General features: G+C 38.5%; 3 protein-coding genes across 4 annotated transcripts; all 3 read right to left on the reverse strand.

Annotated features, from left to right (window-relative positions):
• Positions 1 to 26: 26 nt before the first annotated feature.
• LOC104954503 (uncharacterized) lies at positions 27 to 2670 on the reverse strand. The gene is made up of 5 exons (XM_010781621.1): positions 2462 to 2670; positions 1209 to 1367; positions 1013 to 1114; positions 629 to 820; positions 27 to 516 (listed from the first exon to the last, which is right to left on the reverse strand). The coding sequence occupies exons 2-5, from the start codon at positions 1365 to 1367 to the stop codon at positions 337 to 339; spliced, it is 633 nt and encodes a 210-aa protein (XP_010779923.1). The 5' UTR covers positions 2462 to 2670; the 3' UTR covers positions 27 to 336.
• Positions 2671 to 4374: 1704 nt separating this feature from the next.
• stag2a (STAG2 cohesin complex component a) lies at positions 4375 to 17088 on the reverse strand. 2 transcript variants are annotated; one of them, XM_010781638.1, is made up of 31 exons: positions 16907 to 17088; positions 14938 to 15056; positions 14708 to 14786; positions 14225 to 14383; positions 13878 to 13974; positions 13701 to 13777; positions 13389 to 13593; positions 13138 to 13289; positions 12862 to 12935; positions 12033 to 12156; positions 11322 to 11420; positions 11055 to 11134; positions 10622 to 10729; positions 9800 to 9908; positions 9505 to 9622; positions 9293 to 9396; positions 9107 to 9199; positions 8933 to 9022; positions 8639 to 8842; positions 8457 to 8527; positions 8218 to 8305; positions 7693 to 7773; positions 7139 to 7231; positions 6861 to 7035; positions 6626 to 6765; positions 6437 to 6538; positions 6049 to 6197; positions 5806 to 5934; positions 5507 to 5712; positions 4597 to 4858; positions 4375 to 4489 (listed from the first exon to the last, which is right to left on the reverse strand). In XM_010781638.1, the coding sequence occupies exons 2-31, from the start codon at positions 14979 to 14981 to the stop codon at positions 4375 to 4377; spliced, it is 3627 nt and encodes a 1208-aa protein (XP_010779940.1). In that variant the 5' UTR covers positions 14982 to 15056; positions 16907 to 17088. The 2 variants fall into 2 exon arrangements, with proteins under 2 accessions (XP_010779940.1, XP_010779933.1); XM_010781631.1 differs by having other exon boundaries at positions 4597 to 4861.
• Positions 17089 to 18614: 1526 nt separating this feature from the next.
• On the reverse strand, positions 18615 to 20259 carry epd (ependymin). Its single transcript, XM_010781647.1, has 6 exons — positions 20106 to 20259; positions 19884 to 19915; positions 19622 to 19759; positions 19351 to 19537; positions 19185 to 19266; positions 18615 to 19071 (listed from the first exon to the last, which is right to left on the reverse strand). Exons 1-6 carry the CDS (start codon positions 20182 to 20184, stop codon positions 18945 to 18947), a joined length of 645 nt encoding a protein of 214 aa, XP_010779949.1. The 5' UTR covers positions 20185 to 20259; the 3' UTR covers positions 18615 to 18944.
• Positions 20260 to 25886: the final 5627 nt, after the last annotated feature.

Below are 25886 nucleotides of genomic sequence, written 5' to 3' on the forward strand. Positions count from 1 at the left end.
AAATACTTTGAAATAAATAACATGTTAATAAATATGTCAATAAATAATTAAATATATTTTTGGAAAGTCCAGTACAGTGAGGGGAAAAACAGGATGTTGGGAAGTGTTGTCTGTTCTGGGAGCTTATTGCTAACTGTAAGTTAGAGAGGATACAGAAACTGTGGGAAATACCCAAGAAAACCGTTAGACATACAGTAAAAAATCATGTAAAAAATGTGACTAGCAAAAATAAGATCTCCTAAAGTAATAACTTGGGTATTATCCCAATAAGTGCTCATTGCCTTCTCTTCGTTTTGCTGTTTTTTGTCGTCACGGTTCTGTTTCAGCACTGAGTCATCAGTGTGTTTTCGAAGCCAGAAACAGGAAGTCTCTTGCCAGCCTGGTGAGGTAAAGGTCTAGATCCCGCAGAATGATGTAACCCTCCACACTGCTGTCCCAAACCGTTTGGGATCCGTTTTGAGGGTTTAATGGTGTAGGAAAGGTTGGCTTTGTCCAAGAACTCCTCATGTAACTCATCTGGAGAAGAAAACAAAAGTATTATTTATCAAAACAATGGCGTCATTCCTCCAAAATACTTAATGTGGGGGTTAACAATGTGAGTGTGTTTCAGTAAAGAGCTTGTGGATACCTGGCTGCTGACTTGGATCATCAGGTCCCTCAGGTCATGCTGAACGTGCCTGATGTTCTGAGGTAGGGTGGTGCCGACCGCCCGAGACACCATCTGCTCTTTCTCCTCCCCCTCCAGCTGTTTTCTCTTCCGGTCCAGCCTATTCCAATAGGCCTGCATGTCCACAAACGCACTGTGCAGTCGTTCCCAGTCCTGAACAAGAGAAGGCCACATTATTACATCATAATAATAATAATAAGTTTTACAAGTTTTATATTCTGCAAGAGCAGACTTGACAATGTCTCATGATTGCGGGAGAGAAATGATCAAAACAATGAAACTTGAAAATGTGTTTAGCAGAAATACATCACAGTGATTTTCTATTTGTTTTTAATAAATACTAACCGTGAGCTTTAGCCAGCTGTAGAAATCTGTAGAAAGCAATGGCAGGTCATTTAACTGCCGGCTTCTGTCCTCGAAGTGCTTATTCCCCAACTGCTGCTCCTTCTATTAAAGTAAAAACATAGAAACATCTGTTTAGTAAGAGAACACTAGTACTGTCTATATAACTATAGAGCAGGGAGTGGTGTGCAGTACTCACGTATTTCTTCTGCAGCTGCTGGACACGAGTTCGGGTTGACCTTGTGAGGCTAAAGGAGTCATTGTATTTACCCCTCTGGAGGACTGGAGATGCAGAAAAGGACTGCACACAGCTTAGGACACAGCAAAGGAGGAAGAGAGCTCGCCAGCAAAGAGTCATCTGAAACAGAGATAATGGTTATAGATCATCTGATGTTCACACCTCATTATCTTTAATAAATATCAAATAGCTAACATTTAACGACACACAAGTAAGTAAGTAAAACTTTATTTATATAGCACCCTTCTCAACACGGATGTACAAAGTGCTTTACAGTACATTACACAGGACACAATTCAAAGTACAACTATACAATGTAGAATAAAAGGCATAAAACAGCAGCAGGTAATACATACGATAAAACACCAATAAAAGACAGCTACTAACTCACATCCTCCGACGACCCGAAGGCCTGTCGGAAAAGGTGGGTCTTTAACTGCCCCTTAAAAATCTCTATTGAGGCAGAGGTTTTTATTATCTTTATTAACACAAAAAAGGGACCCACAGTATCACTTCCAACAACAAATGGCAGCGTTCCGGTTAAGCACACTGGTTCTGTTTATGGGAACCTAACTGGCAATTTGCATACTAAGCATTGGAAGGAAGTCCACTAATATTTCTAAAAACAAAACCCATATCCACAACCTCTACCACGAGGCATCCTCATGCTTTCTTTCTTGTGTTATTCAGTGACACTACAGCTGCACGTTCATGGAAACAAAAATGTCCTGATTCCTTAAAAATTGTTTCGGTTTGGAAGTATTCGCTCAGCATTGTCACAGACTTTCTTCCTGGTGAGTCAAGCTCTTTCTCATTCACTGAATATATGGCAGTGTTCCCTCGTGATCTTACTGACAACAAAAGCTAACACAATTCTACACAAATAAACAGCAGAAGTGTCATTAGATGTTATCATGCATATACAGAATCACTGCAGCTGTCTGACATACATTTTGAAGTGTGTTCAAGAAATAAAAACAGAATGTTACCTACAAATGTTTCCCTATGTTTTGAATACCATAAACACCACTGTGCATCTTTTCAAGAAAATAGCCTGCTGTCGTTTGTTTTAAATGCTCACATGATACACTAACCAAAAATATATACCTTGTATATAAAATATATACCCAGCATTATATATACTTATATAGACAAATACTCAAACAATTACATTTTTCATTTCTAAAATATCTATATTTACAAGATGGTCTTACCTTGGAGGAGTAGTGAACAGTACTAAGATAGCTTCATGTTATAGTAAGGCGTGTGTACTGTTTATATATCTTTCATGTCTTAGTTTCAGTTTCTCGCATTGCTGGGATTTTTTTATTGTTTTCCTTCCTCTCTCTCTCTCTCTCTCTCTCTCTCTCTCTCTCTCTCTCTCTCTGTTTCAGCATCCTGTGGCCTGTGATTCATTCAGAAAGGTGAGTTGGGGAAGCGAGTTATACAGAAATGATTCTACTTTGGGAAAAAGTGTTTTCTTGAGCGAGGAATAAATGTTTAGGTAGTTATAGTCTGCAATTTGAATTTCTATAATAAACACTTTCACATTTTGTGCTTTTAGTACATAGTGAGGTTGTTTATTCCGGCATATTTAAAGTGAAATGTCACAGTGACAATCAGATAAGGATGGAACATAAATCTTAATTTGATCTAATTGGCACTTTTGTATTCCCCTGCATGCTTATATTCAGTTTTTCTTCTCTTTAAGGGACACATTTTCTTCACAATTACAGCAATGAGTATTACTGCACACTCAAACAATGACAACACACACAGATAAATTGCCTTCTTCCTGTGGAGTGTCATCACATGGTCATGACGGTGAAAGTGGGATGTCTGAAATCTGAAACTTTTTTTCAACAGGGAAACGTTTTGACTGCGCATCTTAAGGGAATATTTGAGAAATCTCATGATGGACATTAGTAATGACTGCCACAGTTTCACTGAATATCACTAAACAAAAAAAAGTTTTAAAGTTTCCTCTTATCACAACTGTTATCATCCCTGACTGTCATTATTGGAAGTAGGTGTTTTTTCAGAGTTCTTGACATGAAGGCAATTCTTATCCCCCTGTTTTTTACGTATGCATCTATTTATTTCCAATCCAATCCAACTTTATTTATATAGCATAACAGAGTGGTACATCAATAAATATATATATAAAAGCAGCATACATACATTTACACAAAACCACTCGGACAAAAAACAAATGCAAAAACACGACACAATAAAACCATACTTATGGCCACAAACTGAAAAAACTCTCATACATGATGAAAAAACAATATAAAAGACAAGAAACTAAAAAAAAACTATTTAAAAGCACAGACTGTTAAGTCTTATACGTAGTCTGCAAAAGCACGGGAGAATAAGTGAGTCTTTAAACGAGATTTAAAAACAGGCAAAGTGGGATCAAGTCTGATCGGGGTTCCAGAGCCTGGGAGCTGCTACAGCAAAGGCCCCGTGGACCACAAGGAGGAATCTGTCAGCAGACCTCAGTGACCGTGAGGATGTATAAGGTTGTAGGAGTTCTGCCAGGTAAGGTGGGGCCAAACCATTTAGGGCTTTGTAGGCAAACAATAAAAAATGTTAAATCGACTCGACTTTATTGGAAGCCGGTGTAGAGATGCCAGTACAGGTGTAATGTGCTTGCGCTTGCGTGTTCTCGTGAAAAGGCGAGCAGCAGCATTTTGAACTAGCTGTAAGTGGGAGATGGAAGCCTGGCTAACTCCAACTTAGAGGGCATTACAGTAGTCAAGTTTAGTTGTGATATCAATCAATCAATCAATGTTTATTTATATAGCCCAATATCACAAATGTTACATTTGTCTCAGTGGACTTCACAGTTTGTACAGAATATCAGTATGACAATACGACACCCTCTGTCCTTAGACCCTCACTGAGGGTCTAAGGACAGAGGGTGTCGTATTGTCATACTGATATTCTGTACAAACTGTGAAGTCCACTGAGACAAATGTAACATTTGTGATATTGGGCTANGACTGCGTTCACACCGACCCAAACGAACCGCACCAAGCGGTGAAACGCACCAGGGTTCGAATCAACCGGACTATAAAAGGCTGTTGTGAATGCGACCTTGTATACTCTGAAGAGGGGTGCCATCTTACATTGCTTGCTGCATGTGGTTCCTCATCTTGGCGTATTGCATGCTGACCCGCTCTTGCTGCTGATGGGCCTCAGCTTGTTGCCTCTGTGTCAACATCCAAGTAACCTGTGTGCTGTGGGTACAGTGTGTTCATTATTTAACACGACTTCTTAAATCCCATAGTTTAACAAAAGCAACATTTGCAATATTCACTTCAAGGTAAATTAAGTGTTTTCTTACTTGTAATCCATGGCAGCCTGATGATGGTGATGTGGCTGCTGCTGCTGCTGGAGAGGCACAGGCTGATGGGGAAGCTGCTCTGTCGGCATGCTGTAAGCGCCGGTGTAGCTGTCTTCTGGCCTCATCTTCTTTGGATCCCTCAGCACGGTGGAGGTGAGGTGGGGCGAATGCATCATCACTGGCGAATGCATCATCACTGGCGTCTGTGCGTTCTGCTCACGGTTCATCCAGACTGCATCACTGCTGCTGCAGCTGCTCTCTTCTGCTACAGAAAATAATTTAGCATGCGTTTCAATTTAAAAAGGGGTAAAAAACACCCAAGCATTTACAACTTTGTGTCTATGTATTTGCTATTTAGCAACGGTAATGACAAACTAATATCGTTTCTGCAAAGGGGGGCACTTTGGGGTTTACATAGAGATGCACTAATTGCATTTTTCTTGTTGGATTCAATTCAATTCAAGGCTTTATTGTCATTTGCACATTAGCTACAGTGTAGATATGGCAGTGAAAAACTTAGGTCACAGGCTCTATATATACATATGATTGTTTTAAAAGTTGGACCCCTTTCTTTAAACTATAATTGAACTTGATAATTTGCATACACAAACATTGTATGTTCATAAAAAAACATTGACTATTAAATAAACTTAGAATAATTTACATTTTCTCAAACTGCCCTAAATATGGGACATTCTGGTTGTAAAAATCTTGTTTTTAAGGTTTTTCCTACACAGCTGATTTTGGACTTGCAGGTTTTACAGGTTTTGGGTCTTACTTCATCTTCCACACAAATGTCATGTTGTTTGTGTGTGGGTGTTTGTGACATTACTTTCTGTGTCAACTCCATCTCTAATAGTTCAGGAAGTAACTTATATGACTAATTATAATGATTCCAAAAGTCGCCCACCTTCAGGACATTTCCGTTTGCTAGCAGTGGCTGGCTTGGCCTTCTTGCTCCTGGTGGACCCCCGACTGCTAATCCCACTGAGGACAGACATGGTGTCATCGTCCCCTCTGGCCTGCAGGGAGTTCCTGTAGGAGATGAGGGGCAGCCAACAGTCCTCTCGCTGCAGGGCCATCTGAACCGTCATGAAGCGCTCCAGGTATGTGTGACTGTACAAGTGACAAAATGCAACAGTCACACTCAGGAACTTGTGAGAAAACTCCTCAGCTTCATGCTTAACACTATCAGACACACAAACTTACACTGTTCTCTTGTCCTGCCGAAGCAGTTTGCTGGAGAACTCGCTCAGGACATCCAAGAAAGAGAGATTGAGAGGTGGACTCCCTGGTCCTTGGGGACTCGGTTCCTTAAAAGCAAACTCAATTCCATCCCTGAAACACAGAGGGAAATAATGATTTGCCTTGCTCATTCAAACCGGCTGTCATAGTAAGAACTGGATTGTAAAGCTGTAAAGCATTAGGCCTCGTCTCAGGATGGTTACTTACTTATGCAACATGGCAATAGCCTCCCTGGTCTTCACCTGGTCCAAGCCAAAAGTCAAGGAGAAGCGTCGGGCGAGCTCTTTTATGCCACAGAAGGCTGATGTTGAGCGGTCGACATTGAAGCCAAGTTCAGACAACATCTCATTGAATAACTATAAAAGAAAACCACAGAAATACACTTCTTTTAACCTTTCCAAAGACCATCATCTTCCTGTGTTTACGTGGTACACTGGATCAAGCTTTTGTATAACTGATGCCTTTTAAATTACCATCAAAGTCGGTAAATACTTCATCTTTTATTTTCGCTTGCTGGCATCTACTGATGTGTTCCATAAAGAAAAATAAGCAAGGCAACAATAGATTACTTATGTCAGAGAGTCTCCACTCTTACCGTTTGTAGGCTCAATACAAGTGTCTTTGCACATTGTATCTTGTCGATTTGTCTTGTTTTACTCATCGTCTCCTTGATGATATCTCCGTAGTCATTATAATACTGAGGAAAAAGGAAAAGAATGCGGTTAGCAAGGAGAGCAGGGTAGGAGGAATATTTACAACTCAATTAAAATGATATAAAACCTACCCTCATGTACTGTTTGAATACGTCTGCGCCGCTGTTCATTTCCACCACATTGAAAGTGATTAATTTACAGTAGGCAGCTAGAAGGTTTCTTCTCTTGTGCAGAGCCTCGATTTTACTGGCTTCATCATCCTGCTGTCCATCTGGAAAATACAAAATAATAAATAAAAACAATCAGTAGTAGTCCATGCTTTGTCACTCTTCACACTTCTGTCCGGCAATGCTGAGCGACTCTGACCTGTGCTGTTGTTGTCATCATCCTGATCAATGAACACTTGATCTAGGATGAAGTTGAGCAGATCAGCATGCAGAGAGGAGTCTGGCATAAAGACCAGAGGCTCCAGTTGTTCCCGGCCTGAAGACATAATTTGGTGACTGAAGATCAGTAGGAGATCACATAGAATGGTGAAGGCCTGAAATAAACACAACACTTAAGCATTGATGAACATGTTCAAGTCATGAGTGGCAATGTAGAAAAATCATGAATAAAAGAGCCGTCCTTCCAGCATAACCCACCTGCTCTTTAACTGCGTTGTTGATGCCGTTTAGGTAACGCTGACACATTAAGCAGAAAGCTCTCATTTGCTTGCTCAAGGTCACCATGTCACCCTAAAAGGAACAGATATTCAGTTAGTATTGATTAGTGTTCGATTCTTTTTAGCAGTCGAAAACACAAGATAAAACACAGTAAGTCAGTATCGTAGTTTTACCAGCTGGACTTCATATAAACTCATGTTTGCTACTTACTGAAACCTTTAGCTGTCAGTGAGTGCCTTAAGATGAAAACACTAAGCTTTCTTTATGCATTTTGCGAGTTTGACAAGATGTGTAAATAGTACTCTGAAACTCATTATGTCTGCAAGAGCCATGCACATAATACCTTATGTACACTTTGCATATCAAATAAATAATTCAACCTTTTTAAATCAGAATCAATAGTAGTAGTAAAAATGTAGTGTAGTGACAGTTGCCCCATAGTAGAATGCAATTTAAATAATCTATGGTAAATGGTAGCTATATTTGTCATGACAATAGACAAAATAAGTGCTATGTGAAAAATATGTGAATACCTTTATTGAGCTGCCGTCTGAAACCTTTGCTAGGTGCCACAGAATGATGTAATGTGTGCACTGCAATGAGTGAATCACAATCTGTGGGGAAAGGAGGAAAGCACATCAGAAGAGCCATTTATTTACTTAAATAACCAGATTACTCAGATACAATCATTTACATACAGAGTAGTAACCATATACAGTCTATGGTAGTAACCTTAATATCAATCAGTGATGCAAGTCGATTATTCCTCCCTCACCCAAACTTCACTACGTTCTTTCATATTTACCGTACTATTTATTTTATTATTTGTTACTTTCCCTGTATGTCATGTCATTTTCATTAGAAACCAGTTCCCGTGATCCTCTGATAACAGAAACCAAGTCCCTTGTTCAAAAGAAGTGTACGAAATTGGCTTACTGGAGGAAACCCACTGTAACCTGGATACTAATATAAGTGCATGTACTATATTTGCACTAATTGACTGAACATGTTGGTTGACATTATGGGAGAAGTTTCTGACAAAGTGAGTCTGCTGTTACCTGCTCAGGCATATCCCCGTTCTGCAGACCGGTGTTCAGCAGCCGGTAGATGCTGGTGAAGAGATCCCACTTAGAGAGGTCATGTGCACTGGAAACAAAAAGAAAACAAATTATACACAGTTAATATGTAGTTCATAGTTCACACAAATGCCATTAGTTACATCTTCCCGCTTAAAATAAAACCAAAATTGACCTAAGATGGCGGATAGTGTATCTGAAAATGTTAACATGTTCTTTACTTGTGGAAAGCGCTGATCTTCTTGAGTGTGGATAGAACCTGGTAGGCATCATCCTCATCTGGTTCTTCACCCTGACAAACAAGAGGTCAAACCTTGTCAAACCCTGACATTCATTGTATCGGAGTCGCCTGTGAACATTCTTTCATGCTATCCACACAAAGGAAAACTCCAACAGCCCCCACCTCCTGCAGGAAGTCCTCCAGCAGTCTGTTAAACTTGTCCACCAGCTCGTCGAGCAGCTGGGAGCGGGCGATGTTCACGCGGTTGAAGATGGTGAACTCTTCGTTGGAGAGATAGTGGTAGGTGGTAGAGCAGGCCTCCAGGACCTCTATGTCTGTGTGCTTATCCTGGACCTCCCAGATTTGCCGCAGCAAGGCATCCAAATGCTTCACGAGAATACGAAAACACATGTTTACCTGATGCCGCATGCTATTTACAAATTGCACAATGAAGAACAAATGTAGAGACTGACAAACCTTTTCCAGACGGCCAGTTGTGTAGATGTCAAGATCAAAGTACTTTGGTATTTGTAGCAAATTGGTCACCTTATCGATATCAACACAGTACTAAAAGAGATAAAAAGTAAAATGGTTAAGAATCAAACCAGCCTTTGTTCTCTGTTTGATTCAGTGCGTGATAAAAGTAATCACCTTTGCCAACAACAGAGGCAGCGCGACTGCAAACATCTCTGTGATCCGTGTCCGATCATCCAGCTGCGTTTTCTTCTCCTTCGCAGTCAGGACCTTTTCAATGCACATAAATCCAACAATGTAAATAACATGAAATCATTCAACCATCAACCCTCTCTATGTGGAGCCTGATGACCACACACTCACCCTCTTCCCTGTGCTTCTGCCGACAGGAGGGTGGCACTCACAGGCCTGCCGGATGGCACAGAGCATGATCTCCACCAGGGCCGTCTCCTGGCCATCAGTCAGTGCTAAAGATGGCAGACGTAGACAGTTAATATCGTTAAAAGACTCACGCAAATTACTACAACAACCAAAGATAAATCTGAGCCGCTTATTTAAAAAAAGGGGATGTTTACCCTCCTCTCCTGCCGCGGGCTCGTCCAGCAGCAGGCTGATCATCGTCTCCCAGTCCTTCAGCAGCTCGGAGCCACACTCCCACAGGCTATCCACCAGGTAAGCCCCGTGCTCATGGAGCTGTAACACATAAAATGGTTAAATGTTATTAAATCAAATAAAAACATAAAGTAGATTCCTTGTTTTCGGGAAACCATTTCATTTATGGAATTGTAATGATCTTATCTCACAGAAAACTAAAAATAAGATCTGAACAGTAGAATCAAAGTGTTCTTTAGATGAACAGAGGCTAGTTACCTCGCTCTCCAAGAAGAAGAACACAGTAGTTTTGATAAGGCCTCCATTGAGGCTCTGCCTGCCCCTCCTGGGTAATCCCTCCTCCTCAGGGCCACGGTGGCTGAAGAGCCTTGAATAACAAAAACAAGGCTTATTGAAAATGTATTGTGAAGGTGGAATAAACATCTGCTCTGCCTTCAGTCACTTTGAGGAGAGATAATACATGGGGTGTCACACACATAAGGACAAAGAGTTACATCGCCAGTTTTTTTTATTTCACAGGTTTTCCAATTAGTTTTGATATTAAAATAATAACAAATTAGCTTTCCACTGTTTGACTGCTAATTGATTGTAAAGCTAGAGGTTACATGGACATTCCACATGGATTCTGCAATGCAATTTCTATAAGGCAGTGTTTCCCCTATATACAAATAGCGGCGGCGCAGCGCTCCGCGCTCACATTCTGCTGGGCCCACGTGCCTTAGCACCGCTGCTATGGCTCCATCCTAGGGGACACACTGTAAGGATACCTTTTTAAGATGCTCTGTTGAAGGGGTTGTTTGATGGATTCAACATAACTCCTAATACATCTTTTCTACTTACTAAGTATATTTAAGGTTATCATACAAAGTCAACTTAACGGACAGAACAATTTGTTAGTCTTCAACATGTGTTTTTGCTGCGGAACAAGAGAAAATTTGGAATCCAAAGTTAGCTTATTTAATTTGAAGCAGATTATGAACCAGACTTCTGCAACACCCCTGACACCTAAATAGTTTAATATATAATAAATGTCTTATGTAACCACAAATTAACGGTTCAATTGTTTCAAAAAACACTTACTTCTTGAAGAGAAATTCTCCTGCTGAAACAGCGATGGGTCGATGTGCTGAGTAAACCAGATGATAAACGCTCTCACAATCCTCTGCTGTCAGAACCTCATCACTACTCCTGTTAGAACAAATACATACTGTATTACTAATGGAGGCTAGCCATCAGAGATAAGACTAGGTAAATGTGTAAATGATTTGTTTAAAATATTAGGGAAAAAACATGAATATTCAAACCATCAAAAATGTAATATCCTCCCCATTTTACACTCAGCTACTGTATTACAAATTCAAAAATAATAACCCCTTCCTTGAGCCACATATGTTGAATCCCAATTTGTAGTGAGATTTGCCATGTTTACTTTAATGCGTATTGCCACATTATTCTTATTCATTAACCAAGATTACATGCAGAATGCCATTCAGGAGGAAAGGAGGTTACTCACTGCAGGACCAGAGTCAGAAGTTTAATGGCTTGCACTGCAACATCATATTCCTTGTCCAGAGTCATAGACACGATGCGGTCCTGTCAATGAGAGTAACTGTTGTTACAAAATCTTAACCGAAACATTAGTTGTCATATCTTGCAAGGGTAATCTGAAGTTATCTGCATATGAAGATGCAACAAGTGAAGTGTAAAGCCTCTCAATTCCCCACATTTTTCATAGTGTTTAAGACTAACTGGCACTGAGGTGGTGCTCCTGCTGGCTCACCTTGAAGCGACTTGTGAAGAGCTCCAGTCGGGCACCCAGCTCCCGGCTGTAGAACAGGCCCTGCAGGGCGCTCACACACTTCAGGCGCACTTCCCCTTGCTGGAGTGACAGGAGAAATACATAAATATCTACCCTATTTTGTTGTGAAAACTCAAATGTTACTTTACCATAAACCTAATTAAAAATGTTTATTACTTTTTAGCCCCAAACAAAATAGGGTGACTTGCTTTTTTCAATGCTAAAAGTCAAAATTATGTATCAAATGTTGATACAGTATATAGACATAATTTGTAGTCTTTGTCTACTGTTTCTGCTGATATTGATGCATTTCTCTTTATGATTTGGATTGTAAACAAATCATATCATAGACTTATCCTAAAACAACTGAAAACACACGAGCACCACTGGTGCAGAACAAAGAGATAAGAGAGAGGAAACAGAGACATTTCTAATGTTACTACAGTCTCAAAAGAAAAATAATCCAATCATTAGCTGCTTTTCACAGTAAAAATATTTAAACAAGGAGGACTATGTGTGGCTTGTACTCTAACATCTATTGAAAGACAGGATTGGTTAGTTTGATTTAAACTGAGATTTGAAGTTGGTCTAAATTGTGACGATTTATGTGGACAGTTTTTTGTCACTTAATCAGCTTTGCTTCAGTAAAGATTATTAGTTTATTCACAAAACAGAGGCAGTCTGTGAGCTCACCTTGTCATGCATTGTCCAGCCAACATACTTCAGGTAGCTGTCGTTAAGGAAGGCGTCGCTGTACAGCTTCATCCACATTCCAATCTCCTCAATACAAATAGCTCGGATCTCAGCAATGGAATCACTGGCAAAGCACAACATATTTTATTTAATTAGTCATTCATATATTATAAAATCCCATTATGAAAAGACAATTGTTCCAAGCTGTAAAAGCTTTGACTTAAAGGTCCCATGTCATGCTTTTCCGGTTATTACCTGTCCCCATGTGTGTTATGAAGGTTTTTATGCATGTAAACGGTCTGCAAAGTCACAAACCCTCAAAGTACACCCTGTAGCGAGTAAAACTCTAACACAGTTGGAGATTTATCTTCCTGGTACTAGGCCAAGTGGAAAAGCAACCTTTAACGGGCCGCTGACGTCACAACCCTCTTATACCGGGCTCCGCGCTGCAGTGGAAACGCGCCATAAGTGGCGTAACGACGACCCAAATGGACCAATCCGCAGGAGCTCCAACAAGCCGTTTAGGACAGAGAGTGAATACACATACTATACAGAGACGCTGTATGAGAAACCAATGTGAGTTTGGAAAATTGCACAATATAAATCTATTCTACTAGACCTCAACAATGGAATTATGATCAGTAGAAATGGCCATGTCATGGGACCTTTAAATCGTAAGGGCTTTTAATAGTGTTAACATTTATTTCCCACTAGAGGGCGCCAAACGCCAGCAGTGAACACTGCAAGGTTCCTGTTGGACTATCGTGACAGGCTCCTCAGTGAAATCCCAGTCAGTATACAGTGTGTTAGTAAATCAATAATCACTTACCGATATCTGTGAACAAACACTCCTTTAAAAATTGCATTCATCATGTTCTCGATTTCATCTTGATTTTCTTGAAGCTGAAAGAAAAACAAAAAGGGATACTTTTTAGAATAATTGCATGAAAATAGACAAACAAAAAAGATTGTGTGGCTTCTGAACCCTCAATGACGAAATACTAAAAGGTATGACTAAAAGCTCTGTAAGAAGAGGTATTTTAGCTATGGGAAGCATAACATATAATTTCATGTGAAATGTTTGTATGTTTATATTTCTTCTCACCTCTTTACGCTTCTGTAACAGGAGCTCCAGCCTGTCATTGGCTCTCTTTGCAATGACCTTGTTCCTCTCCGCTTCATACTGTCTCTGCGTGTTGTCCATATTGATGCTCAGGTTGAGAGCGACGTTCACCAAGGCGGTCATCAACTTCATCGCTGCAGAACACCACAAAATTCAGGAAGGAAAACAACTTCTATGCAATTACAGCGTGCAAACCAAAATGCATTTGAGTGGATTGAAACATTAAGACCAACCTCCGAGTGTGCTTGTGTGTCTGAAGGCCCGGACCTGAGAGTCAGACAGGCCGGTGAGCAGTGAAATAATGGTGTCCATCATATACTCATCGTAAATGATGCTGTACTGGCACTGACGCACCAGAACTGCAATGAAGTCACAGAAGCTTATCCTGAACTTCTTCCACTGTGGCCCTGACATCGTTAACGGATAGTCACCGCTGTCCTGTTGGATGAGAGCAGATAGATGATCAGATTCATTTCACTTTATATCTTCAACATGCTAGAAATCTGATTACTGTAATAGAGTGAATGAAACAAAGCCTGCTTCACCTCGTCAAACTCCTCTGTCATTTTTCGGATGATTTCAGAGTTCTGCATATTTCTGAACATCTCTCCACTCACAGCCCCTGTGGAAGGAATCAAACCAAAACAAGTTCAGCATATTCATTTTGTCGTTCAAGCCACCGAACCTGCTACACATCTAGACTCATCCTGTCAGACACTTACCTTTACAACCAGAGCACTGAATGAAGAAGTTGATTAAGTCCAAGAGAGCAACATCCCTGTCCTGTTTGTATGCCTCGATCCAGTCATCAACAACAGACTGGAAAATAAACCAGACAGTTATTTTCTTATTATCCCAATGATATAAAGTCACATATATCTATTATTGAGAGTGTTTTTGATTCCGATACAGAATAAGATCTTCCCATCACTAGCCCTAATACAATTACATTTAAAAAAGGGAGCCTGCAGCTACCACCCGTGTGAAAACAATATGTTAACAACATTAGAAGATAAGAAGAAACCACAGTACAAGACATCCTCTATTCTCCATACTCGTATTTACGCACCTGTGTGGCACTTTTCCCCATTTTCACCACCTCGAACAGCGTCATGTTCTCCATCCCGTTCTCCTGATGATGGCCGTTCACCCTGCCAGCACCGGGGGCCTTCCTTGCCCCCCCACCTTTGGCCTTATCTCCGGGCGCCTTCTTCCCCTTCTTGGCTGCCTGTTATGGATCAAATGTCAAATCAGAGATGAAAGTTTGTTATTGTGTTATCAGAACTCTCAATTCATATGTTTGTGTAGACTGAAAAGCTCATCAGTTTACTGGGAGTTGTGGGAGTTCCTGATCAGTCTAAATCACAGCTTCTGCAGAACATCCATTTAATTCTACACTGTTAGTCTTGGGATCTGGGCCAGGGTTTTTCATGCCTTTCCCCCGAATGCATGTTGCGCTTGGCTCAAGAGTCTCTGTGACCCGAATTAGACAGACAGATATGTTAAAGGTGTGAAGTGAAGACCAAAACCATAGAAAGAAGAAGAAACATACCATGCCCTTTGCTGTCTTTGCATCTTTGCCATCAGGATCCTCAAAGTCAGTATCTGAGGACCACTGAGATTCTGCCTCTCTGTGAACAACAGAGTAATTAAAATCACTAAACAGATTTTTTTTTATAGTTTTTGTAGCTTTACATGACAGTGTACATGCATACAAACAAATAAGAAACATTCAAATACATTTTTGATTTAGGAATATATATCCAATGATGCACTGCTTACTGAGAAAATTGAAAGTCTGTGTGCAATTCCTGCGCTGCTATCATTTCTTTAACATTTTCTGGATCTGCTGGACTGAGTGCTTCTGCTGCGCTGTACACCAAGCAAGAAGGAATCTGCACCTGGAAAAAAGATCGATGAGAGGAGTTAGTTGATGAATGAGGACACCGACCCTGGCTGCAGTACCTCACATACAAATCAGTACATCTGATACAGGTCTCGGATTTAAGACTGAGTGTAATACTCAGGACCAAGGAAGAAGAGAACATGTTTGTTTATATTGTCAGAAATACAAATGACCCGTGATGCACCAGCCTGGCAGTGACATGAAACAGCAGTCTCGCTACTCAAGAAAAAAATCCCTATGTATGCAAGTGACTGCTTTCCTCTAGGCATACAGTTGATTGTAAAATATTTTCATGAACATAACGGTGTTCTTGTTAATTGTCCCCAACTTCTAATTCAACATTTAATCCTGTGGTGGAGGATGCCTTCAGATCTTTATTTCAGTTTCAGTATCAATATATACTATAAGTAGCCAAAAGCAAAAGTATTCATTAAGCAGAATGGACCATTTATTTATGACCTTATAATATTACTAGACAATTATTATTACAGGTGTAAAAAATATGTACATCACTTTAATGAAGCAGTTGGTCATTCATTTTATAATGCTCGGTAGCTTAATGTATTATTATAAGATATCATAATTTGCTTGTTGTAGTCTAAAACTGAAAGGTTAATAAAGCTCTAGTAGGAATAAAGTTGCGAATAAAGTACAATATTTTCCCTTTAAAGTTAGGTAAAGAAAAGGTATAAAGTAGCATAAATTGAATAATTAGATAAAGTACAAGTACAAAAAAATAAGTCAAATAAAATAAGAAGGTAATCAAAACCAAATTTGTATTAGATAAATAATGTAATTGAAATGTTACCTTTCGTTTTTATAAATAATTTCTTTATATCTTTCTTTCTATATATATTTTACTCTGAATATGCACCTGTGTACCCCTGATGTCAATGTTTTGTGTGTAATAATGTTTGATGTACATTTACATTTTCTTGAATAAAGGGGGACATTAAAAAAAGAAGGAAATTATTCGAGTAAATGTACTCCGTTACATCAGGAAATACTGTGATAGAAGGGAAACCTGTGGGGGCGTGTTTACACAACACTGGCACATTAAAACTGTGACGGGCAATCCCAAAATGCCCATGTCAACACAACATGACTGTCCTGTTCTGAAAAGACGGGGGGCTGACTCTGGATCTCATGACCATAAATAGGAATGCGTGCTGGGTTCAAGTCCCTCAATAACGATCGTTACTTTTTAAGACAAGAAATGCAATATCCTCATGGGCATTTAGTCCAAGTCATTGAAAAAAAATAACTCCAATGTTACTTCGAATAAAAACCAAGTTATTTCTGACACATCTCTGACAGCCAGTGTTGATACTTCCGAACTACAAACGCACCTACAGATGTTTCATCCCGAGCTGGTCTGTGATTCCCTGATCGCTTCCTGACGAGCCCCGTATCTGTACGACGGCCGAGCAGCTCGCTGGCTAATACGAGCTAACCTCACTCAATGTGATATTGGCCAATACATTATCCTGTTAGCAGCCTTCAGACCCCCTTCTTTACTATTCGCACCGAGCTACTAACTCAGAACTAGGCTTTACTTGACTGGGATTGTGATACATGTTCAGATCAGTTGCTAACTTGCCTAGCATTAGCTGTAACTAGCTGGCTAACGGGACCACTATTTAGCAAACACTAGCTGGAATGCTAACTTGACTTCAATAATCACGTTAATTTTAATGTATTCTGGTATTGTATGATGAATGTGTGTTAACACACACTTAAACACATGTGTTAAGGCCCTGGTCAGCAAGCCATTACAGCAGGATCAATGACAAACTCCATAATGCTAACGTTAGCTAGCTATCCGCCATTTTACAACTTACTTACCTCGTTTAAATCAAAGACGGATTCAAACCAAAAAATCCAAACGTTTCGGACTTTGCAAAGAGAAGACTTTCTTTAATTTCTTGCACAAACTGTCATTTCCCAAAACTCCAGAATAAGAGTTGTATTTGCTAGCTAACGTTGAGAAGCTCCTCGGTGGCTAACCTAGCAAGGTACAGTTTGTATTTTCGTTGTTATGCATGTAGCGCACACACACCACCTGTCGGTAAGTCTGGGACGTGCAGGTGAGAGGAGACAGTCTGTCTGCATTCAAACACTGCTTCTAACTTTTCTCAAGTTTCCAAAGCTTACTGTCTCAATGTGTAGGAAAATATCAATTTAAAACAAAAACCAACAAAGTCTGAGATTAATCTGGATGGAGACATACTGGAACTACCTAGATTTACATACCATCAATTAATATTGCATGTAAACATGTAGATACACATCTTATTTCACATGTAATTTAAAGAGATGTCGTGATAAGATAAATACATTTAGGCCTACCTTAAAGTGGAGTCACATATTATATATGTAGAAATGCTGGGCTGATAAACTGATAATTTGACAGACATACATTCCTGTCTCTGTAAGATTTGTGCTCAGTTGCCTGGTGGGGACTTATTTTGTTTAAAGACTGAATGCATAACAAACAGCTAAAATAAATGATTGCTGTAATACATACATTATCTTTGGTTGAAAAAAAATATCCTTACTTCTGTTTTAAGGTAGTTAACCATGAGATGTTTGACAGGCATTGTCCATTTTATTTATATTGCACATCACATCTATGAGTTTCAGCACAAATGTCTCAGAACAAGTTTAAAATATTTCTATTTTTTATTTATTTGTATTTATAAGACTTATCATTTTCTTTGTCTGAATTAATATATAGGCTATAGAATTCGAAGTTGCCCAGATACATATTTTCTAATCTTTACAGATAATGACACCAATATATGTTTTTATGAAATGGTTCAGCTACATTCACAAACAAAGCAAACCATTGCAGGAAATTAATCTTTTAAAAGGTTTAACTCCAATATTTGACATTGTATGTAAGTTTAGTTGGATTATATAAATAGCTCTAGTAATGTTAGTACTGGTTTTCCTTAAAAAATTCTATAAATCACTAAAAATTTGCTATAGAAGGCACTGGACATGAGCATTTCAATTTTTCTTTATTGTTATATTTTGGTTGGGTAGTTTTAGGTAGCTACTATGACCATCTTGAAACTGTATGAACATCCATACTTGAACAATGTAGACTGGCCTCCAGACTAGAAAAGTCTTAATATTGCGACCTAGTGATACGGATAACTTTTATTTACTCTAGTTATTTAAAGGCTATTTGTTGGACTCTATTGGAGACAGTCAGCTCTTACCAAAGTTGTGCTATGAGATGCTTATTGATAATATTGTGTTTACTGCTAGTGGAAGTATGGAAATAACGTAATTAATAATTTGCAGTACACTTTCCTTAATGGATGTTTCTGGTAATAGGGTAGTGAGTTAAAGGAACAGGAAGTCAATTGGGGTTAAATTCTCTGTTTTTTACCCAGAACCCCCTAGTGGATACATCTGGAGAGAGCCCTTATATGGTTTGCTGTTTCTTGAAGTGAAACCTGCTTGTTATAAAGTTGCACAAAATCAATTAAAAAACACTTCATAAGAAAATAATCATGGATGAAAAATCATGTCTCTTCACACGTTTGACAGCTTTGACATTTTATTGTTCCATTAATCATATTTTACAGGTTTTGTAAGCAGTAGCAACTTGAAAAGCGACCAAACTGTTAGTAATTACGACTTTTTCTATAATCCATGACATATTCTTTTTCTTTTACATCAAAGTGTATGTATACAGGATGATCCATTAAGAGACATACAGGGGATTGGAAGATGTGACAGAAACAGACTTGATGTAGGGCGGTGTTGAACACGCAAAAGTAGAGTCACACATGAAAAGCAGAGAAAAGGTCTAAAGCTCTGGCGGGCCACACTTGGATAGGGGTTTGTTTTTTTGCTGGCGAGGCTTCATCTACATGAACTCGTTGAGGAAACTATTGACGGTCCCTTCAGGTGTCTCCTCCAAAGGCACGGCCAGACAATAGGACGGCACCAGGAGCTGGTCAGGATCCTTGATCTCATTTTCAACCTCTGTCAGGCTGTTGGAAAGAAATGAAAAATGACTTGGAGGTTTTTTCGAAGGACATTCATTAAAGCGTGTGCCGATAAACGATACTAGAGGGTTTTTATTTCCCTAAAACATTTCACCAACCTGACAAAGAATGATGAGGACTCGTGGAAGAAGAAGCTCCACACAGGCAGACAACCCATGGTTACAGACATGGAGTAGTGGCCTGAAAAAGAGAGAAAACATGTCTTTATGACCTCTGTAAAAAAGACAGATTAGTCTACGTATCATTTTAAAGTATTTCTCTCACCCTTCATGTCCGCCGTTGAACCAGTCCAGGTAGTGACTTTCAATCCCTCCCCTTCAATGGTTGGACTTCCACCGTTGGCCGTAGACATGAACGTAGCATCATCAGGGACGTCCAGGGGGTGCATGGTGCAATGCAGTGTCTTTTTCTCACAGCTCTTGTTTTTGCTGTCAATCTCGTAGAGTATCCCCTGACGCACATTGGTACAGATTCAGACATCAAAGGCGCAACACAACATCAAGTAAGCTTTTCTTTAAAGGGAGAAACTAGTTACCTCGTCGAAGAACATCAGCAGATCCAATCCTACTGATGTGTTCATGGGGTGGCTCTCGTTTGACCTGAACCGTAGTTTCTTGCCCATTGAATCGTAGGTGAACGCACCGTACCCCTTTATATCCCCCTTAAGGGCAAGCTGGTGTGATTCAGGAACAGACAGTCAGAGAGAAAGGGTTAAAAGCAATGTCTTTAAAATGCTTTAAAATAAAGTGCTACAAGAACAACAGGCCTTTAAAGACACATTTTTAAAAAAAACTCACCACGGACATGAATCCTGTCATATTGGGTGCATCTGAAAGAAAACAGTGTCAGTTAGGTCCTAAGAAACAATAGATAAGATACTTTTTTAATCTTAAATAACCATGGCCTTTTTTACTCTTAAGGCACATAGGAAATGTGGTGATCTTGAAAGCTACATAACATACGAGCAACTAAGAAGAATAAGAAAAATAACCAAAAAGATGAAACTGTAAAATTCTTACGACAAGGATGATGGTGGTGATCTGCATTGGTGGTGGCAGACAGGCACATGAAGACGAAGAGCGTGATAGCTGCATACATTTTACCGGTTTAGAGAGGGACTCACTAAATCAAGTTGGAGATGGCAAAACTCAACCCTAAGCGCATCTACCTTTCACTGAAATGACTGCAACTTTTATAGGAATAGAATCCTATGTAGCCAATACATGTTGCGCAAAAAGGACCCAAGACTTCAAACATCAAGCTGTCTAAACAAATAAGACCCAGCTGGTGGTGACCCAACAGAAAATATCTAAAGCTATCTTTTCCTTTTTGATTGTGCAGCTGTCCTCCTTAGATGTTTTTGTCCGTCGGGATGAAATGGGGACTATTATAGAGGTTAATCAAGGCTCTTGTAGAGCTGTCTCTAAATAATGTATTTTTAGCATTATTTAACTGTATGATTAGTGTTACCAGCTTCTTATTTAAAATGAGTTTATGGTTAAGAGCTATTTACTGAAGATCTACAGACAAAACTTTAAAAAGGCCTTGTCTGTCGTTGTCTGTGAGGAACTGAAACCTTCCTTTCAACTATGAGTTTCTGTGATGACTCCATCTTTTATGTCACCTTTGGTCCAACTCCTTCTCACTCTTCTTATTTGTTGCAAGCACGGATAGTTGCATGCCCCTAAAGACCTTTAAAGTCCCCTCTATACAAGTTTCAAAACATCTAAAATACTAAATAATACATTTCTATATTTTTATACCACAAACATGAACAATTACCTTTTTTACACCTCATCTCACATTGAATAATCTAAGGTGTATGTCTATTTTATGAATATGTTTTTGTAAATTGTAGATTGGAACATGCTACGCTTCTCAAGTAATTGTGATGTTGCAAAATCTTATATGGATATTATTTCTTCAACCTGAATTTGAGGTGAGCACTTAGTGAGCAGCAGATTATTGTGAAAACTATTTTGTTACTGTCAAAGTAGAACAAACAAAAACACAAATCAAACCCTACTTTACATTTGTTTAGATGTCTTATGTCTGGGGTCTTCATTTCATAATTTTATACTATTACATGTACATTTCTTTCCAGTTAGATGGCACTTATTTTTGGGAGAGGAATCAAATCCCATCAACTTTATTTGATGTATTCATTCAATAAATATGTTTTTTTATTTGTATTAAGAAATTAAATTAACATCTACCTGTGTAATTTGTTTAAAACCCTTGGTACTGAAACATAAAATATTGGCGAAAAACCTTCAGGTGTATGCGTAATGTCTTCTAATATATAGATGAACAAACACGTTTAAAAGTATGAAGCCCTACAAAAGAGTCACGGCCAGCAGTGAATTGGGCCACCCTCCTCAAACACCCTCGCCCTTTCTTAAAAGAGATCCAAACTAAATATAAATCATGGGGAGTTTATAACAGGTCACACGCCGGATCAAAATGTGTTGTTGTCATAAATAAACTGTGTGCAGCTGTCTTTTGTTCTCCTTCACAGCTAAATGTCCCTGTCTTGACCATTTTCTCAACTCTATCACCTTGGATGTTACTGCTGTCTCAAATGTATTCTATTAGAACAGAAACAAATATATGTGTATTTCATGTCTATTTTGTTATCTTTGATCTGTTTAATGTGCAGGTTCTTTCTTCCTCATTTTTCTTCTAAAAGGCAGAGTTTATGTTGCAACTTGTAAAGAAAAAGAGGAGAAAAAAGGCACCTTCCAGTGCAACTGAATTGTCTCTGAATTTAAACATAGCATTAATATGAGAATGTAAAATGAAATATCATGCTGTTGTCTTTTTATTAAATGAAATAACAGTTCCTTAAATGCTTGTAGCACTGGTTTCTTCAAAAAAATCTCTATGATTAAAAAAGAAATAAGAGTAAGGGTCCCTGCCTTGAATTTAACTTATTTATACATTCTATATTTTTTATATTTCCTATTACAAGGAACCACAGAAGTTGCAGATATATCTTTTTTTAATGATTTTTTATTTAATCTCGGTGCACTATGGTTTGTAGATCTTTTTCATTAACCTTTTTATTCAATAATTCACTTTTGAGTTTTACCCATAAAAGCTTTTTTTTCTAGTTGCTGTGCTATTTTCATTTTATCAATTGATTTGCATTATAACAGGTAAGCACAACCAAGGTGGACAGACAATAACTGTTTTAATTGTTTCTGAAACATTTGCTACACATTTGATCCCATTATTAGTATTTTCAAATATCACATTTGACATATTAATATACGATAGCTTAGTAACCCTTTTATCGAGACCGTTTTACGGAAATTAGCAGGAAACTTGTGTATGTAACGTGATGAAAATATATCTAATTTACCACAAGCCTAATAAGGGAAGCAATCTCTATAGTGCTGTTATTGAGGAAGTCTCAAACAAAACTAAACAGAGGCCTGAAACCACGATGAATGAGACTGAAAATAGACTGAGAGTAAACCGTACACGTCACAATGGAAATTTAAAATTACTGTATGAGGGAAATACACGAGGGGGGGGGGGTTGAGAAAATGAGGGAAGCCCTTCCCCTTATACAAGCCTTCCTCATTTCCTGATGTTTTATGACAGCTCAAGAAGCACTCAGCATTTTCTCTTTCTGAGAGGAAGTCAGCTTGTTCATAAAACCATGACCCACCCACTGACCCTAAGTGTGTTATTTTACAGTTTCTATAAGTCCTAACTCCTCCAAGTGTGTGTCGGTGTGTTTTTTTGTATCTTGATTGACTAATTATGGCAGCATTTTATTATAAGTAAAACACTTTTTTGTATCACCTTTATTTATTTCAGAGACCTGAAAGTGCGTATATACAACATCAGAAAATGTCGATCCAGTCAAAAAAGCAGTTAGCAAACATGCAAGGTAGCAGCTAGCAATGCCTTATAAAGGAAAACACAGGTACAGTATATGCTGATGTCTTCTGCATGTACAGTATTTGTTCACATGTATGGCATTGACATCTGTGGATAAAGGGTATTGAAATTCAAAAATGTTTTTCTTTCAGAGTTTGCCACAAACTTTGGATAAGACATTTGGAGGTCCTCATAAAGAGTCTGTAACCTGAAGAAGATTTGTCTTATGGTTGCACACATACAAGTATTTGTTCCGAACTTAAAGACTGACATTACAATGTTCAGGTAGAAAATAAATAATGGTTAAAGCACAAGTCAAAAGGGGACTAATAGAGATCCCTGTGGGACACTTTTAAGAACTTTTATTCTTTTCCCCTCCTTCACATTTTTCAGCCAAAACCCAATATGTTTGTGTAGTGTAAAAATGCATTATTGTAATCTAAATTAATAAGTGATTGAAATCGATGTAATATTAACATACATGACATGTGGTTGCTTCTTCACAGCAATGATGTTTAAAAGAAGCTTTTCATTTCAACTATGCATAACAATTTGGCGCAATACATTGTTAACACTAATAATTCCGTACTTTTGAATACTATATCATTGATACAACTATAAGTAAAAAGCAACTGCAGTTTATTTGAACAGATTGGCTGACAAATATAGGGGGATATAGGTTAACTGCAGTAAGAAACTGTATGACGGAGATCAATTATAGTAATGCATTACAGAGTGAGCTTTGAACCCTGCTTAACTTATTGTAAAACTGACAACCTCTGGCCTCAGCTGTGCAAATTAACCGTACAAAGAACCGTCTACACTCTCCTGCTGCCCACTGATATGCCAAAGTGAAACTATCACCCACACCACAAAGAGGTAGGTGCAAACCACCAGCTTTCGGGTGAAGAGGAATTTATGCAGATTTTTTGATATTATGAAACGGATTGCATAAGGTTTATCTCAGAGGAAATTTGACAAAAGATCTCATCTTGTTTTGTTTGTTTCAGTCACACTGTAACTTTTCTCACCACAATAAGATATGCATAATAAGTAATCCTCTTTACTTGTCATCTGATCCTAATGTAAGCTCTTACAACAAGCTTGATTTTTTTCTCATTTGTGGTGTCATTCTTACAGCGTGAATTGGAGTAGGTTGTAAGATAATTAAACCTAAGGACAATGACACTCTTTCTGCACATAATCAGGGTAAAAATAAAACAGGTATACACAAGTGCAACGTAAAGAGAAGGCCCCAGTGACAATAAGACCATCAGAATGATAAATCACTCAAATACATTGAATCAAAGCGCTGGAATGTAAATACCAGCAAGAGCATTCAAATATTATCAATAATGTAGCTAGGTTAAAGAGGACATATTTTTTGAACAGTGATTAAACTAACACCAGATGAATAAAAACACTAATTATCCACATTTTGAACTATACTTCTTCAAAGTTCATTGATCCATGAACACACATTTTAATGAACATAATTCTATTTTCATCATGACGACGACAGGATATCCCCCCCAGTAGTAATCATTTTGAATGTTGGGTGACTTCCAATGTAGCACGCTTTAGCTTTATCTCTGGTTGGGAATTCACCTCCAAAGATTGGTCAACCTCCTTGTGGTTGCACCATTTTCTGGAAGTAAAGTGTTATTGAAAGTATAATGCATCTTTGGTTTTTTTCATGAAGATGCATTATACTTTCAATAACACTTTCCATTATACTACCAGGAATAGTACAGTAAATGTAGAGGTAGCTTACACAGAAACAGTTTATGAAACAGAACAATTCAGTATCACTTCATTTAGGGACCAAAAGCATCAAAACCAGAAGACCATGAAAATATCAGGCGGCAGATCATGCAAAACTCAAATTAAAAACACTTGATTCAAACTCGAAAAAAATAAACAAAGGTTAGTTATTGCAAACTACTTTTCCTGTAGTCCACACAAAAAACAAGATATTAAAGCAACATATTTTCAAGCTTGTTTGGTTGGAATATGGCATGAAAACAGAACAGATCAATACAATTTATTCTTAATTATTTTCTTCATAAATGATGACTGCATAGCACAACTGATGCTTCGGGATTCCAGTAGATGGATTCCTTTCTTTTGCCCCAGATCCAGAAAACACACATTTTCTGTATGTCACTGATAATATCATAATCATCTTTATTTGAACATAACTTTTAACAAACAAGTTACATAGTGCTCCACATAGAGCAAATAAAGAGAACATCAATAAAAGCAAAACCATTTGATAAATAAAGACATTAGAAACAAGTGCCAGCTAATCAGCAACAACCTAAATCAGGAGAAGGGCTATAGTTAAATCTTCTATTAAGATGCTCTCTCCCATCTGGTTTTAAGACTGTATAATTCATTTGAAATCAAGAGTAAAAATAGTCTAGAACGTGTTGACTTTGGTTAAATAAAGTGCCTGGATGGTCTTGAACTTTTCAAATTGGTGGCCAAAATGCCCCACTTGTGCTTGATTCTCTGGTCCCATATATAAAACCCAATGTTACAAATCTTGGTGTACAGATTGATCGGGATTTTAAATTGGATAAACAGATGAATTCTGTTGTAAAATCCAGCTTTTGTCAGCTGCAAATTTTTACCAAAGATCAAGCCTTTCCTTTCTTTTAATGACTTTGAGAGGGTGATACATTGTTTTATCACAGAATTAATCGGTTTACACACGGCATCTATTGCACGTCTGTCCGTCCTGGGAGAGGGATCCCTCCTCTGTTGCTCTCCCTGAGGTTTCTTCCATTTTCCCCGTTAAACTGTGGGTTTTCTCTGGAAGTGTTTCCTTGTACGACGTGAGGGTCTAAGGACAGAGGGTCAAAGGACAGAGGGTCAAAGGACAGGGGGTCAAAGGACAGAGGGTC

This window comes from Notothenia coriiceps, unplaced genomic scaffold (genome assembly GCF_000735185.1).
Source record: "Notothenia coriiceps isolate Sejong01 unplaced genomic scaffold, NC01 NC01_scaffold00000493, whole genome shotgun sequence".
Taxonomy (NCBI): Eukaryota; Metazoa; Chordata; class Actinopteri; order Perciformes; family Nototheniidae; genus Notothenia; species Notothenia coriiceps.

Excerpts from the sequence above, each read along its gene's own strand:
- LOC104954503 (XM_010781621.1), bottom strand. The coding sequence starts at position 1,367 with ATGACTCTTTGCTGGCGAGCTCTCTTCCTCCTTTGCTGTGTCCTAAGC. Across the intron at positions 1,115-1,208 it reads AGCAGCTGCAGAAGAAATAC|AAGGAGCAGCAGTTGGGGAA; the intron begins GTGAGTACTGCA and ends TTACTTTAATAG. Across the intron at positions 517-628 it reads TGATCCAAGTCAGCAGCCAG|ATGAGTTACATGAGGAGTTC; the intron begins GTATCCACAAGC and ends TTTCTTCTCCAG.
- epd (XM_010781647.1), bottom strand. The coding sequence starts at position 20,184 with ATGTATGCAGCTATCACGCTCTTCGTCTTCATGTGCCTGTCTGCCACC. Across the intron at positions 19,538-19,621 it reads TGCTGATGTTCTTCGACGAG|GGGATACTCTACGAGATTGA; the intron begins GTAACTAGTTTC and ends AATGTGCGTCAG. Across the intron at positions 19,267-19,350 it reads TTCAACGGCGGACATGAAGG|GCCACTACTCCATGTCTGTA; the intron begins GTGAGAGAAATA and ends TCTCTTTTTCAG.
- stag2a (XM_010781631.1), bottom strand. The coding sequence starts at position 14,981 with ATGATAGCAGCGCAGGAATTGCACACAGACTTTCAATTTTCTCA. Across the intron at positions 9,200-9,292 it reads GCAGAAGCACAGGGAAGAGG|GTCCTGACTGCGAAGGAGAA; the intron begins GTGAGTGTGTGG and ends TGCATTGAAAAG. Across the intron at positions 4,862-5,506 it reads CAAACGGAAATGTCCTGAAG|CAGAAGAGAGCAGCTGCAGC; the intron begins GTGGGCGACTTT and ends TATTTTCTGTAG.